Source organism: Papio anubis, chromosome 1 (assembly GCF_008728515.1).
Source record: "Papio anubis isolate 15944 chromosome 1, Panubis1.0, whole genome shotgun sequence".
Classification (NCBI taxonomy): domain Eukaryota; kingdom Metazoa; phylum Chordata; class Mammalia; order Primates; family Cercopithecidae; genus Papio; species Papio anubis.
The window spans coordinates 8,733,776-8,749,513 of NC_044976.1; the positions used below are offsets into that span (position 1 = coordinate 8,733,776).

Consider the following 15,738-nt stretch of genomic DNA (forward strand, 5'->3'; position numbering starts at 1 on the left):
TGCCACCTAAGCAGTGTCTCCGCCTCTGACAGCAGGACCCTGCAGCATCAGCTGAGATTGGCTCTGCGATGGAGAAGGTTGGCAGGTGAGATTTTAACAGAGATTCATTTGGCCACATGGCGCAGGCAGAGATGCAGGGTCCTGCCCTCACATGGTAAGTTCATTATGGGAATGGGTTGACTGCAGTTCTGTTGTTATTGTTGTGTGTGTTTGTGGTGTCGTTAGGCTCGCAAAGAAAATACTATGCTTGTGAAACGCTTCCAGGCATAGCTGACCCCTCCCCTCTCCACTCCCAGTCCACAGAATTCTCAGAGCCTCCTGCAACTCAGGTCTCCTGTGTGGCTCAGGCCCCGGCAGCCAGGTCAGAGGTAGGGGCGCCCCAGCAGCAGGGAATGACTCCCACCACCTATTCCCCAACAATTCCCTGGGGTCCTCCCTGGCTCCAGCTTCAGCTCCAGGAGCCCTCTCTCTAGAGAAAGAAGTAGCTGTGGACACCAACCACCCCGAAGGGCCCAGACTCCACAGCCCACACAGTTGGTCACAGCTGCCGGCTTGCTCCGACTGCTCAGCAGTTTCAGGGCAAGGTCAACAACTAAGTGGGGTCACTGACTTTCCTCAACAATTTGGCAGAGTTCATTTTTATTCTCAACTGTTGGTTCAGGTAGGCAAGATAAAGAGTTCTCCTAAAATATTTTAACTTTCCCTTATGACAAAGAAACAAATGTACAATGTTAAAATATCTGTTTTACAAAAATGTGTGACTCAGAAAGTTAAAGTTTCTTATATAGTCCTATCCCCCTAACAATTTTTTATTGTTGTTTGAGACAGAGTCTTGCTCTGTCGTCCAGGCTGGAGTGCAGTGGCATGATCTCAGCTCACTGCAAGCTCCGTCTCCTGGGTTCATGGCCATCCTCCTGCCTCAGCCTCCTGAGCAGCTGGGACCACAGGCACCTGCCACGACGCCTGGCTTTTTTTTTTTTTTTTTTTTGAGATGGAGTCTTGCTCTGTTGCCCAGGCTGGACATGCAGTAGTGAGATCTCGGCGCACTGCAGCCCCTGCCTCCCAGGTTAAAGTGATTCTCCTGCCTTAGCCTCCCAAGTAGCTGGAATTACAGGTGCATGCTACTATGCCCAGCTAAATTTTGTATTTTTAGTATAGATGGGGTTTCACCATGCTGGCCAGGCTGGTCTCGAACTCCTGACCTCAGATGATCCACCCACCTTGGCCTCCCAAAGTGCTGGGATTACAGGCATGAGCCACGGCACCCGGCCTATTGCTGCTTTTTATACTGACATATGATCCTACATTTTGATGTCTCTTATTTTGATTTTTTCCCAAGAGTATTCAACTGGAGGCTTTCTTACCATCCCAGCTCAAATTCAGGTTAACTCAGTGACCAAGACCAGGTGGGAAGGAAGGTGAGTCCCCAGGGACTCAGAAGCCTGAAGGTTTCAGGTTGACATGAGTCAGAAGCCAGGGTAGAGGGTGCCATGCTAGAAACCCAGATTAGCCCTGGAAGAGAAGAGACCTCACCCAAGAGATCCCAGGATGGGGTGGGAGCCAGCGCCACACAGAACAGGCTGCTGCATGATCCAGGAGGCACACCTGGGCAGACACACCCAGGCAGGCTGTGCGTGGTGAGCTGCTGTCCCAGGGAGCTCCCTGAGCTTCTGCTGAGTTTCTGCTGAGTTGGGTGCACAAGCCAGGTCACACCCAGCATTGGCGCTTGGGAACAGGCCCGTGTGCCAGGGCAGAGCCCTAAGATATCCAGGAGAACAAGGGTTGGCTGGTGATCTAGGTCAGGCCCCGCATGCCAGCTTCATAGCACAGCAAACGCAGCCGTCAGCACGCTGCTTCTGGGCGCCCGCTCGTGTCTGGACATGCCACAGGTTGCAATATTTCATGGCCAGTCATTCCAACAAAGCATAAAGAGAATAAAAGGAAAGGACTCTATGGAGATGCTGGTCAGAATACTGGGCCTCCATGTCATGATAAGCCTTTTAGAGAAGAAGAACCTTGCTAAGCAGCCAAGGGACATGGAGCTGTCCAGTAGCCATGTGGGTCATGGGCAAGATGGCAGACAGCGAAGCGCTCCTCAGGCACAGGTGCACATCCTGGGACTCCCAGTAACCAGCTAGCTGCATGGCCAAGTGACTTACTGCTCCCAAATCCCAGTTTCCTTGCCTGTTAAGTGGAAGCATTAATAATACAAATTGTAGCTACCCACAATAGAATGAAGCGATGGTGCTTGCTACACAACTCACACCCTGCCTGCTACCATGCTGATTGGTTGAGGTCACCCAAAAAAGATAGAACTCCCTCGGGTGCACAGAGACGTCAGGCCTTTGGCGCATTCCTCCTGGCCACAGCCAGCACCACACCACCTACGATGTGCTCAGGACAACAGTAACAGTGACAGCATTGTCCTAGCACACAAGGGCAGTTTCTCTCTCCTGGACAGGGTGCTGGCTGGGTAGGGGTCAGGCCAAAGGTTAAGGAAATGCAATAAGCAGTCTCTGCAGTTATGAGGGCACCCAGACATCTCCATTTCCTGCCTCTTCCTGCCATTTGTCTGGTAGAGTCTTTGTCTCCCACCTGAGGAAGGAGATGGGATCAGGTGGGAGGCTCCGGAGGCTCCCTGGCTCAGCTCTGTAGGTGGAGGGAGCTGTAGCCCCTCCTAGGCAGTCCTGGGTCTCATGGATCACCTATCAAAGAGGGCTGGAGCTACACTTTCTAAGGGAAGCCACTGCCCCAGCCCCTCTGCCGCCGACTCACCCTGGTCAATGGAGTGCGGAGGCAGCTGGCTGAGCTGGCTGTTGACCACCCCTGCATAGGTGCGCAGGAACTCCTCCTCGCTGGCTGTCAGCTGCAGGAGAGAGCTGTGGTGAGGGGCAGCATGCACCTGTTCCCTGAAAGGCACCTGCACCCCTAGAGGCACCGCCCAGGCCTGCTTGGTTCCTGGATGGTGCGTCCTCCTTTGCTTCTCGGGCCTCTATTCCTGAGATTTGACCCCTTTGCTTTCAGGGCCAGCACACCCCGCTCCCACCCTGCTTAAACTTGGTCCAGGGGTCCAAAGGCCTTGCCACTCAGACTGAATCTGAGATTAGGGTATGGTCTAGTACAGGTCAGTGGAAGACATAGGTCCTGCCCAGAAGGCTGAGGGGCGATTTCATGTCCCTCCGCTCTTTTTGAGAAATACCCCTGTACCCGCATGCCTGCTGCCGTCTCAGCTCCTGTCCTGCCAAGTTGTCCCTGAGCTGCCCCCTGGGAGAGAAGACTTTCGGGGTTGCGAGGGGGAGAAAAAGAAGGTCAGGGCCTTGAGGCTTTCACCCGTCTGGCCCCAACCCGGCATGGGGGTGGGCAGACTGCCCAGCAGTGCCCCTAGAACTCGAAGCGCTAGGCTCTGTGCCTGGGGGGCCGGAAGCAGCCCTAGAGCCAAGCCATAGGCCCAGCGGCCCCTCCTCAGCCCGTGGCTCCGCAGGAGGCAGCTGCAGTGGCTCCGCCCCCCAACAGCCCAGCAGGGCCCCTCCCTGGGAGCCCCTCCCTGGGGGCCCACTGCCTGACATCCCGCAGGCACTCACGTTTGATCCCATCTTCCGCAGCATGAGCAGCACTCGGACCTTCTGCTGAATGTACATCTCCTCCGGACTCTTCCCGGGAGCTCCCTCGCGGTTCATCCCCCTGCCCGGCTCTGGGGACTCCTGCAGAGCAAGCAACAGCATCAAAAGGGAAGAGATCAGGATGTGACATACTGGGACACTGACACCTGCTAGTGATCCTCACTCCTCCCAGGAGCCCCTTTCCACCCACAGTCTCCCTTCTGGGAGCATGGGGCAGGTGGCGAGGTACAGGGTTCCTCCCTCACCCACGCTGATCCCAGCCAGCTGGACTGAGCAGCTCTGTTCTCCAGCACGCGCTGCAGGGGCTGGCCTGCCTGCTTCCTCTGTGCATGGAGCTGCTGGGTCCAGGGAAACTGAGATGACTGAACTGCTGGTTATTTCTGCCTGCCAGTCACCCCAGAGCAAAGCTCCTGCTATAAGCCCTAAGACACGTGGTGCATGAAGCCCCAAATGTTCCAGGTTTTCAGAAGAAGCAACTTCCACAAGGGGCAAAAAAGTGATGGGATCAGAGGCAGCTGGTTAGGGTCTTTGGCTCAAGAAACCGTGCGATCATTGCCCAGCCCCCAAACACTGAGACGGCTCCCTCGGCAAAAGCCCCTGACAAGTTTAAGAGGCCAGGGTTGTGGCTCCTGGGCTGGACTCCAAGAGGTCCCTCGATGGAAAGACAGTGGCCCAGGGCTGTAGGGCTTGCTACCTCAGCCCTCACAAACCCACCCCACCTGTCAGAGGGTAGCTCCTGCAGGCAGCTGGGAAGGCCAGCAGCGTGTCCACGTGCAGCAGGGACCTAACCTGTAGAAAGCCCCAGGAGAGATGTCCAGAGCCCCCTCCCTCCAGGAGGAGCTGGAGGAGAGGAAGCTGGGTATGGAGGGGCTTGGGTTACACACTGGTAACTCCTGGATGAGTCAGAAATAACACAGCAGCTGCTGGGGTGGAGCCTTATCAGCCCTGGTGCCAAGGAACTGCGCTCGGGGAACCACAGAACCAAGCTGGAGGGCCAAGAACACTCCTCGCACCATCCGTCCCTCCAGGACCAGCAAGCCCTGGACCAACGGGCTTTCCCAGGCAGGGTGGCTCTCTGTGCAGAGGGCAGCCTCAGCAATGTGCCAGAGCCTGGGCAGCAGCCTCCCTGTAGGTACTTGTCAACTGCTCATTCCCCATAAGCTAATGGGGCCCTCGCCCTAAAAGTGCACACAATAAGCTAATAGCAGCTGCATGCTTGATGTGGCACAGGTCTCTTTCCAGCAACTTCTGCTAAATCCCTATAGCACAGACTCTCTTACTCTGATGTTTGCTCCTCTTCCACCTCCTCCTGGGCTCAGAAAACAGCCTACGTGATAACTGGGAGCTAGGAAAGAGGAGTAAACTGCCCCAGGAGTGGTCTCTGATGAGAGGGACCCCCAGCCACTCCCCAGGGCCAGGGTGCACCCCAGCGTGGGGAAGGCCGTAACTTCCTGTGCAGCTGAGCAGGGAAGCTCTGTTCTGGGGCATCACTCCTCACACTGACCCATTCTCACTTCCTTTCACTTCACTAGATGTGGAGCACTGCGGGTCTGGAGCTGGGCTCTACACAGCCTCATGGGGTGAACCTTGTACCCCGAACCTGGGTGTGGATCTGGGTTACTATGTGACCTCCTCATGATCCCTCCACTTCATTTCTTGTCCTTTTCTCTACACAACAGCCAGAATGATCTTATGATTTTTTTTTTTTTTTTTGACACAGGGTCTCCCTCTGTCGCCCAGACTGGAGTGCAGTGGCGTGATCATAGCTCACTGCAGCATCGACCTGCTGGGCTTTAGCAATCCTCCCAACTCAGCCTCCTGAGTAGCTAGGATCACAGGTGCACATCACCACGCTTGGCTCATTTTTTAAATTTTTTTCTGTAGAAAAAGTCTTGCTATGTTGCCCAGGCTGGTCTCAAACTCCTGGGCTCAAGTGATCCTCCCACCTCATCCTCCCCAAAACAGATGACATCACTTCCTACTTAAACCTACCTTAGAATGCATTTCACAGTCCTTGCCAGGACCCTGCGAGGGCTCCGCTGTCAGCCCTGCCTCCCTCCCCAGCCTGCCTCTTCTTCCTCTTCCCCTTGCTCTGCCTTCCTGGCGCTCGGCCATTCTAGAACATGCTGAGAAGCTCCTTCCCTCTGGCAGCCTTTGTACTGGGTGTCCCCTTAGCCAGGAACTGGTTTCTTTCCATCCTGTGTCTTGGTGTAAAGGCACCTTCCTAGGGAAGCTTCCCTGACAGTTGCTCTGGTGCCCAGGAGTACAGTGGTACGATCAGAACTCACTGCAGCCCTGAACTCCTAGGCTCAAGTGATCCTCCTGCCTCAGTCTCCTAAGTAGCTGGGATCACAGGAGCACGCCACAACACCCTGCCACTTTTAAATTTTTTTGTAGAGGTCTTGCTATGTTGCCCAGCCAGGTTGGTCTCAAACTCCCGGCCTCAAGCAATCCTCCTGCCTCGGCCTCCGAAAACATTGGAATTAACAGGCATGAGCCACCATGCCCACCTGTCCTGATTTTCTGAAAGTGCCCTGTTGGAGAACTTGCTTATTGTCTCTCTCCCCTGCCTACTGCAAGGCCAGGGCCCCCTCTGCTGTGCTCACTCCGGTCTTCTGGGAGCCTAGCACTTGGCAGGCACTTAATAAATACTGTCCGCTTAGCTAAATGGAATATAGTGAGAGAGCCTGTGGTGTCTGAGCTTCTCCCACTCTGCAATATCCACACCCATCTAGGCCCAAATGTCATTGTGTTAACAGACCAAAGTACCTAACCCAGTCTCCCATAACCAAATTTAGCTTTTACAAAGGACTCACACTTCCAAAGTAGAGTGCCTTGGGCTATGGTGTTCTCCAAAGAACATCTGAAATGCTCCAGAAAGCCTTTGAGCTGGGAGTTAGGACTTCCAGGAGTAAAACCTTCCAATTCTGTCCTGTGCCTAAGGGCTAGTTTTCATTTGCTCTCTCCTGGTGAGAGACAGGGTGAAATACAAGGAGCTGGCCACTAGGTGTCGCCACACACAAAAGCACCAGCATTGCTTCCTCCCCACTCCCAGCAGGTTCTCCCAGAGCTCCAGACCACGCGGTTTAAGCCCACCAGTCTTTAGCCAATGTGGGAAGCAGATCACTCCTGCTCTGGCTCTCCCTATTCCAATCCTACTATCACAAACCACACTCCAGCCCCGGGTCCCAGAGAGCTATTTGTTCATTCAGAGATCCAGCCCTGCCCAGGTAAGGATTGGTGTCTGGTTTTTGCTGCCGCATCCACACAGGAGCCAGTGGTCCGGGTACACAGTAGGTGCTTCCCAGAGGAGCGTCAGTTCCGTATCAGACTGCTTCCATCACAGACCACCTCCATGGGGCCAGCTTTACAGAATGTTGCCCTCTCCAACAAGCTATCTATGAACAGCTCGCACTGATAGGTGCCGCCCCGTCTTCCCGGCTGGTGCAGTGCCTCACGCTGGGATTCCTAGGGCTTGGGGTGCCCAGCTATGGGCCTGTGGTGTCACTGGTGCCTGCATTTTGGAGCCAGGTTACTCCTGCTTCAATTCACTTCCCTGGAAGAGACAGTTCTTCTTGCTTCAGAGAAGACCCTTGACTTGTCTTTTCTAAAAAGTGTGGTCATGGAGAATTCTTCCAGCTCTAGTTTGAGCTGATTCCGCCCTGCTGCCTAACAAGAGGGCACACTCAGGGCTGGATCTGAAGCAGAAACGCAGCCAGGAGCACATGTTCCCAACCTTCCCATTCCAACCCAAACAGAAACACCGTGACTGGCTTACATAATTCTCTCCTCATCTGCAGTAAGGGTGTCAGTGTGGAGCAAACTCGTAATTGGAGAGAATAAATCATAATCAACCCAAACAATATAGACATTTCAGTCATGGTATGCTATGAGTATATTAAAGTATGTCTCTGTCACCTATACAAGCAAACGTGCTATTAAATTTTTATCACAATTCTGACAAGCATCAGGTTCATTTCACTTGAGAAATCTTATTTTCCCCTGCAGGGATCAAAAACTGGTCTCCATTAGACTATGTTTAAATTACATAAACTAAAACTGCAACTAAATTAGACACACTAATTATTCATCCAGTCCTTGAACGTGAGAACCAAAGTAATGATGGTTCTCAATTATGGTTTCTTGGCTATTCCCATAAACATTCCAGCGTCTAAAATGGGGCAGCTTCCACTCCAAATCCTAAGAAAATTTCTGTTAGCTGCCCAAGTCAGAGGTGAGCCAAAAAAAGGAAAATGAAAAGAAACAGGCCAGGCACAGTGGCTCACGCCTATAATCCTAGCACTTTGGGAGGCCGAGGCGGGCAGATCACCTGAGGTTAAGAGTTTGAGACTAGCCTGGCCAACATGGTGAAATCCAGTCTCTACAAAAAATTAGCTGGGCATGGTGGCAGGCGCCTGTAATCCCAGCTACTCGGAGGCTGAGGCAGGAGAATCGCTTGAACCTGGGAGGCGGAAGTTGCCTGGAGCCAAGATCACGCCATTGCACTCCAGCCTGAGCAACATAGTGAGACTCCGTCTCAAAAAACAAAAACAAAAACAATAAAACAGAAAAGAAACAACAGGCAAGTATTAACTATCCAAATTAATGGTGAGGGGACAGGTCTGTGGTTATATTATGTAGTAGACAACCACACATTCTGCAAAAAGTGGGTGCCATCCCAGAAAATGACATCTGATTGGGGCAAACACAATGAAGAGACATTAAGGTACATATCTTCAATTTAGATAGAGACACACTCCTGCTACACACACACACACACACACACACACGGTTTGGAGCTGCCTCTCTGTCGAAGGAAGCTTGGCTGGTCAGGAAAGGATGGTGAGGAAGTGGCTCCCGACCACTGTGAAAGGTACACACAACAGGAGAACTGGCCTTGGCTTCACAGGCCACACCACATTCTCAGGGAGACACCCAAGGGCATCTGTAAGAGGCACGCTCAGATACCACACTCCTTCCCAGCCTTTGCAGGGACCTAATCTCGACCACCATGTAATCTCCAGCTTTTAAGCAGTTGATCTCACTTTAGAAGAATTAGGACGTAGTACAAGAGGAACCTGGAGAACAAGACTGCTGAAAGTCACATGTGGCAGTTGGAGGCTGGACGGCTGTGGCTCCCTGTATGGGTCTCTGTCTGGGAAATGCAGCTCATTCTAATAAAGAGCTTTGAAACCTGGCCTCACTTTGACAGGCACGAGTGGCCCTGAATACAAACACAGCCACCTGCACTCCTTTTTATTTTTAAACTGGAAGCTAATGCTGTTGAACATCCACATTTATCTATGTTAGAATATCCACTTATACCCAGGGTGGTCTTGCACCTGCTAGGAAGATGTCAAGTCAGCTCAGGCGAGGCCAGGCAGCAAAGCTGCTCCCTCAGACACACGAGCTGCCTCCAGCCCCTGCACTCATCTTTTGTTTTGTCCATTTTAAAACACACTGCGATAGAGTCTAATACATTTAAAAACATACAATTTACATTTTCATGATGTTTACATTGCAAAAAACACAACGCCACAGAATTGGTGGTTCCTAGAGCTTATATGAAATATTATCCAGAATCTGCACATGTCTTAGCCTAAAAGAAATCAGCAGCACCCTAACATTCTCCAGAAGAACCAACACATCTGGAGAAAGGAGCACCATTAGGGCTCATGGTGAAAGGTAACAGATGAGCTAACTTCATGATCAGCCCTGGAGCCTGGCGTCCAAGACAACTCCTCACCCCCCACCCCACACTACCATATGGCCACATTACAGAGTCCTTCCCCTGGGGGCCTTACCTGCTTCTGGAAATTGACTTCAGGCAAACAGGTGTTCAACTGTGAGGGGAGGGCTGTGGCCGGGCAGAAGTAGGAAGGTGCCGCCCTGCGGAAACACAGAACGTGGGTCATGGGAGGAGTCAGGAGGGCCCAGGCAGCTGCCAGGGCTTGGTCTGGAGCACACGCCCCACGCTGAGGATGCACAACTGCTGGCGGGAAGCTCGTGGAGTCGGGCTCTGCCGCAGTCCCGAAATACCTGTGTGTCTGGCAAGCCCAGGAAACCCGTACCCACGCCTCTGGGATAAATAAGGTGCTGACGGCAGCTCGGCTGGCCTGGCATTTCCGGCCGAAGCAGGTCAGTCCGCTCAACACCACACACCCTGCTCCCCTTGGCTTAGTCACCAAGTCTGATTGAGACGCTGTGTTCAGAGACACTGTGGACCAGAATGCATCACTCCAGGACAGCTGATGCCCAAGTCCCGCACCTGCACGAGAGAATGCCCCACCTACCAAATCTAACATGACAAGCAAGGCACAGGTAGCTCAGCACCCCGCAGCCTCTGTGCTCAGTGCATATATATGTGTCTGTGTGCTTGGTGAACACCTACAGTTGTGTACATAAACATCAACTAACACAAACACATGCTAAAAACACATGAAAAGCACAGTTGCAGCTTGTTTGCAGACCTACAGCCTAGCCGCATGTCTACATGCCCCCAGTACACCTCTGGCAGGAATCTGAGAACACTGCCTTCTTTTCTTCTGCCTCCCACACACGAGCTCATCGTTCAGGTCACCTGCACAGGTTAATGGAGCAGGAGCATGGACTGCTGAGGGGGCGGAGACACAGGAGAAGCAGGAGGCTGCGAGGGGCAATGGGAGCCTTACCCACCCGCTCCAGCTGTGCCACCTGCTCTGCTGGGGTGCACGACCCAGTGCCTTGCACCTCCGAGGCACATATCAATCATCCCAATGAATGGTGAGGGCACAGGTCTGTGGTTATATATTAATGTGGTAGACAACCACATGTTCTGTAAAAAATGGGTACTTTTGCCGGGCGTGGTGGCTCACGCCTGTAATCCCAGCACTTTGGGAGGCCGAGACAGGTGGATCACAAGGTCAGGCGTTCGAGACCAGCCTGGCCAACATAGTGAAACCCTGTATCTACTAAAAATACAAAAAATTAGCCGGGTGTGGTGGCGGGCGCCTGTAATCCCAGCTACTCAGGAGGCTGAGGCAGGACAATCGGTTGAACCCGGGAGGCAGAGGTTGCAGTGAGCTGACATCACACCACTGCACTCCAGCCTGGGCAACAGTGTGAGACTCCATCTCAAAAAAATTAAAAAGTGGGTGCTTTTACACCCACTTTTACTAACCACTCTTCTACAACCACAGGGCTCTCAGCTGTCAGCCTTGTAGTGGGGGAAAGGTTGCCAGAGAACACGTCGAGAAACTGGTTCTGAGAGAGGTGCGGGGCCAATGACAGCTTGGAAACCACTGTCTTCAATGAATGCTGAAAAGAAAGTTGCTCGATGACCTAAGGAAGATGTGGTTTCCATAGAAAGCGGGATTTCAAAAGCCTCCCCTAAAGTCAGACATCGCTCTAAACCTCTGACTCTCTGTTCTCTGTGTCCCTTTAACCAGCAATGGCCCTGGGATAGAAGAGCTGTCACCCACCACTGCCACCCCCTCCACCATCAGACTAACCCTACAGGAACAGGCCATTTATAGCAATTAATTGCTCTTTTATTCCTCTAGATATCAAAGCACCAAAATATCAAGGAACCCTGGGGAACTTTCCACCCAAGTCCCCACATTCTTTCAAAAAGAGATGAAAAGAGAATCTTCCCCTACTTCTGAAGGGCTTTAATTTCTTCTACTACCACAACAGCCAATTATCACTCCTATCTACAGGGCTCAGACCCTTCCAAGAAGCAGAGGGGAACGTTGTATTCCTGACTTCAAGGGAAGGGGTCAAAGGACAGGGACTGTCCAAGGATTCATGGACAGCTGTTCTATTTGTCATTCAATTTTTTATTTTATTTTTTGCTAACCAAACAGCAGCATACTTGCCATTTTAAAATATTTATTTATTTATTTATTTATTTTTTACTTTAAGTTCCAGGATACCTGTGCAGAATGTGCAGGTTTGTTCACCTAATTGTATACATGTGCCATGGCCGGTTGAATTGGGTACCTATCAACCTGTCACCTAGGTTTTTTTTTTTTTTTTGAGGCCAGGTCTGGCTCTATCACCCGGGCTGGAGTGCAGTGGCCAGATCTCAGCTCACTGCGCCTCCCGGGTTCCTGCTTCTCCTGCCTCAGCCTCCCGGTAGCTGGGACTACAGGCGCCCGCCTTCTCGCCCGGCTAGTTTTTGTATTTTTTTTTTTTTAGTAGAGGCGGGTTTCACGTGTTACGCCAGGTCGGGGCCGATCTCTGACCTGTGGTCCGCCCGTCGGCCTCCCCAAAGTGCTGGATTACAGGCTTGAGCCACCGCGCCCGGCCTCGCTCTGTTGCCCAGGCTGGAGTACAGTGGCACAATCTCGGCTCACTGCAAGCTCCGCCTCCCGGGTTCACGCCATTCTCCTGCCTCAGCCTCCCGAGTAGCTGGGACTACAGGTGCCCACAACCACGCCCAGCTAATTTTTTGTATTTTTTAGTAGAGACAGGGTTTCACAGTGTTAGTCAGGATGGTCTCCATCTCCTGACCTCGTGATCTGCCCACCTCGACCTCCCAAAGTGCTGGGATTACAGGCGTGAGTCACCGCGCCGGGCCACAAAGGCTTTTAATACCCTCAGCTTCTTGTCTCTTCTCTCCCAGCTGCCCGTCAGTCCCCAGCTGGCTCCGAGGAATGATAAGGGATGGAGAGCCAGGAGGGGACCTTACTTCCACAGTCCGAGGGCTGCCCCGAATCACTGGGGACACTTCTCAGCAGGGTGCCGCTGACATTTCAGACTGGGTGCATTTTTGCTAGAGGGCTGTCTGCACATTGTAGAAGCTGAGAGGCATTCCTGGCCTCCACCCACTAGATGCCAGTAGCAGCCCCCTCCAGTTATGACAATCAAATATATCTTCTGACATTGCCGTGTCCCATGGGGGACAAAATCGCCAGGTTGAGAGCACTACTTTAAAGAAGTAGCTGGCCGGGCGCGGTGGCTCAAGCCTGTAATCCCAGCACTTTGGGAGGCCGAGATGGGCGGATCACGAGGTCAGGAGATCGAGACCATCCTGGCGAACACCGTGAAACCCCATCTCTACTAAAAAATACAAAAAACTAGCCGGGCGAGGTGGCGGGCGCCTGTAGTCCCAGCTACTCGGGAGGCTGAGGCAGGAGAATGGCGTGAACCCGGGAGGCGGAGCTTGCAGTGAGCTGAGATCCGGCCACTGCACTCCAGCCTGGGCGACAGAGCGAGACTCCGTCTCAAAATAAAAAAAAAAAAAAAAAAAAAAGAAGTAGCTGACACGTACTCTGGCTTACTCTGTGCCTTGCACCATTTGTCTTCATTTGTCTTCATTCAGTCTTCGCCACACATGTCCCTACAGGGCTTTACACATGAGCATGCCACGGTGCACAGGGGTGACATCACTCACCTGTCATCGCCCAGCTAGTCCGTATCGGATCAGGATGGAACCCAGACTGTCCAAGGCCTCAACCACTCTGCCCTGTTGCTCTCCAGTATACAAGTACATGGGTAAAAAGTCACACTGAGCCAGCGAGGGGGACAGGAGGCAGGGATCTGCCACGAAGCTCCTGCTAGAGTCCCACACACGGTAGCACCTCAGGTCCTCTAGCGACATCAAAAAAGGAAGTGCCAGAGGGAATTTCCACATGCTCCACTCTCAGTAATTAAACTGCAACAACCTCCCAGACTCTCAGGCCTCAGGAGCAACCGCCTTAATTAATAAATTCCACGTCGCAGCCTCCTCCATCCAGAGCCACGCTCAGTATTCCCGAACTGCACTCCACCAGCAAAGCTAGGGCAAAACAGGCCTCCTAGTGAGGCATGGCATTTGCAGACCACAGCCCCATTCTTAGGGGATAAGCCTGGGGTGGGGAATGTGTCTTGAGGTCACCAACCCCAATTCAAACCTGATGCAAAGCTCCTTCCTGCTTCCTGAAGCCAGGTGATACCACGGAAGAACAATAATTACTGTTGTCACCACAGCATTTTCTAAGCCCAGGCACAGAGTGGCAGAGTCAGTCAGCCCTCACAAGCCTGCAAGGAAGGAATTATTCCCATTTTATGGATGACACAGCTGAGGCTCAGAGAAGTATCCTGCCTGAGGCCATGGAGTAATAAGTGGTAAGCCTGGATCCAAAGCCGTGCTTTCCCTCTCTCCTAACTGCCCCTTCTGGCTCAGGAGTTGACAGACGCATTATCCATTTTAACTGAAATTAAAAGAAAAATCCGAGCCGGGCCCGGTGGCTCACGCCTGTAATCCCAGCACTTTGGGAGGCGGAGGCGGGCATATCAGGAGGTCAAGAGATCGCCAACACAGTAAAACCCTGTCTCTACTAAAATTACAAAAATTATCTGGGCATGGTGGTGCATGCCTGTAGTCCCAGCTACTCGAGAGGCTGGGCGGGAGAATTGCTTGAACCCAGGAGGCGGAGGCTGCAGTGAGCTGAGATCTCGCCACTGCACTCCAACCAGGCGATAGAGCACGACTCTGTCTCAAGAAAAAAAAAAAAAAGAAAAAGAAAAAGAAAAATCCACCTTACAGGAAAAAGAAAAACAGCTAGAGTCCAACCCACTGCCAATCAGAGATCAATTAGAAAATAAGATAAAGCTTACAATGATTATATACCAATACATATTAATTAATTAATTTTTTTTGAGACGGAGTCTCACATTGTCACCCAGGTTGGAGTGCAGTGATGCAATCTCGGCTCACTGTAACCTCCGACTCCCAGGTTCAAGTGATTATCCTGCCTCAGCCTCCCAATAGCTGGGATTACAGGCACCTGCCACCATACCCAGCTAATTTTTATATTCTTAGTAAAGACAGGGTTTCATCATGTTGGCTAGGCTGGTCTTGAAATCCTGACCTCAAGTGATCCACCTGCCTCGGCCTCCCAAAGTGCTGGGATTACAGTGAGCCACCAGCCCGGCTAATTAATTTTTTTTTTTTTTTTTTTTTTTTTTTTGAGGCGGGTCTGCGCTGTATCTCCCAGGCTGGAGTGCAGTGGCGTGATCTCGACTCACTGCAAGCTCACCTCGGGTTGCATGTTCTCCATGCCAGCCTCCCAAGTAGCTGAGACTACAGGCCGCCACCACGCCCGGCTAGTTTTTATTTTTAGCAGAGGCGGGGTTTCACCATGGCCAGCCCGCGATGGTCGATCTCCTGACCTCGTGATCCGCCCGCCCCTCCCGGCCTCCCAAAGTGCTGGGATTACAGGCTTGAACCCACCCAGCCCGGCCTTAATTTTTAAAAGAAATATGGCGGTAGCGGTGGCTCAGCTAACAATCCCAACACTGGGAGGCGAGGCAGTGAATCTCCCGAGGTCAGGAGGTCGAGACCATCACCATGCTGGTGAAACCCGTCTCTACTAAAATACAAAAAGCTGGCGGGCATGGTGGTGAGCCTGTAGTCCCAGCTACTTGGGAGGCTGAGAGGCGGGAGAATAAGCGAGAACCCAGGGCCGAACTTGCAGTGAGCTGAGATCGGGCCACGCTTACTCCAGCCTGAAGCGACTAACAAGACTCCATCTCAAAAAAAAAAAAGAAAGAAATATGGCCTGGGCGCAGTGGCTCATGCCTGTAATCAACTGGGCTGAGGTAGGAAGTAACAGGCAGGAAGGATTTCAGACCAGCCTGGGCAGCATGGTAAAACATCATCTCTATAAAAAATTAAAAACAAAAACAAAAACAGTTGTGCATGGTGATGAGTCTGTAGTCCCAGCTACTGGGAGTGCTTGAGCCCAGGAGGTTGAGGCTGCAGTGAGCCAAGATCACCACTGTACTCCAACCTGAATGAAAAGGTAAGCAGACCCTGTCTCTTAAAAATAAAAACTGGCCGAGACGCGGTGGCTCCGCGCCATAATCCCAGCACCCAGGGAGGCCAAAGGCCGGGCAAGATCCACCTAGAGGTCAGGAGTTCCGAGACCAGCCCCTGGCACAAAACATGGGGTAGGAAACACCCGTCTCTACCTAAAACACAAAATTAGCCAGGCGTGAAGGGTGGCACAGCGTGATCCCAGCTACTCGGGAGGCTGAGGCAGGAGAATAGCGAACCTGGAGGCCGGCGAGGATTAGGGTGAGCCGAGATGCAGCCCCTATTGCCTCAGCCTGGGTAACAAAACAAGAAACTCCATCTCATTAAAAAAAAAAA

General features: G+C 52.3%; 1 protein-coding gene across 2 annotated transcripts in view; it reads right to left on the minus strand.

Annotated features, from left to right (window-relative positions):
- CTNNBIP1 (catenin beta interacting protein 1) overlaps positions 1-15,738 on the minus strand; it is a 57,403-nt gene that overhangs the window by 20,694 nt on the left and 20,971 nt on the right. For both annotated transcript variants that reach the window (XM_017957032.2, XM_021935805.2), the window contains exons 2-4: positions 9,425-9,509; positions 3,582-3,701; positions 2,776-2,866 (exon numbers count right to left, since the gene is read on the minus strand). In XM_017957032.2, the coding sequence (XP_017812521.1) occupies positions 2,776-2,866; positions 3,582-3,677 (187 nt within the window). In that variant the 5' untranslated portion in view covers positions 3,678-3,701; positions 9,425-9,509. The remainder of the gene's footprint in view (positions 1-2,775; positions 2,867-3,581; positions 3,702-9,424; positions 9,510-15,738) is intronic.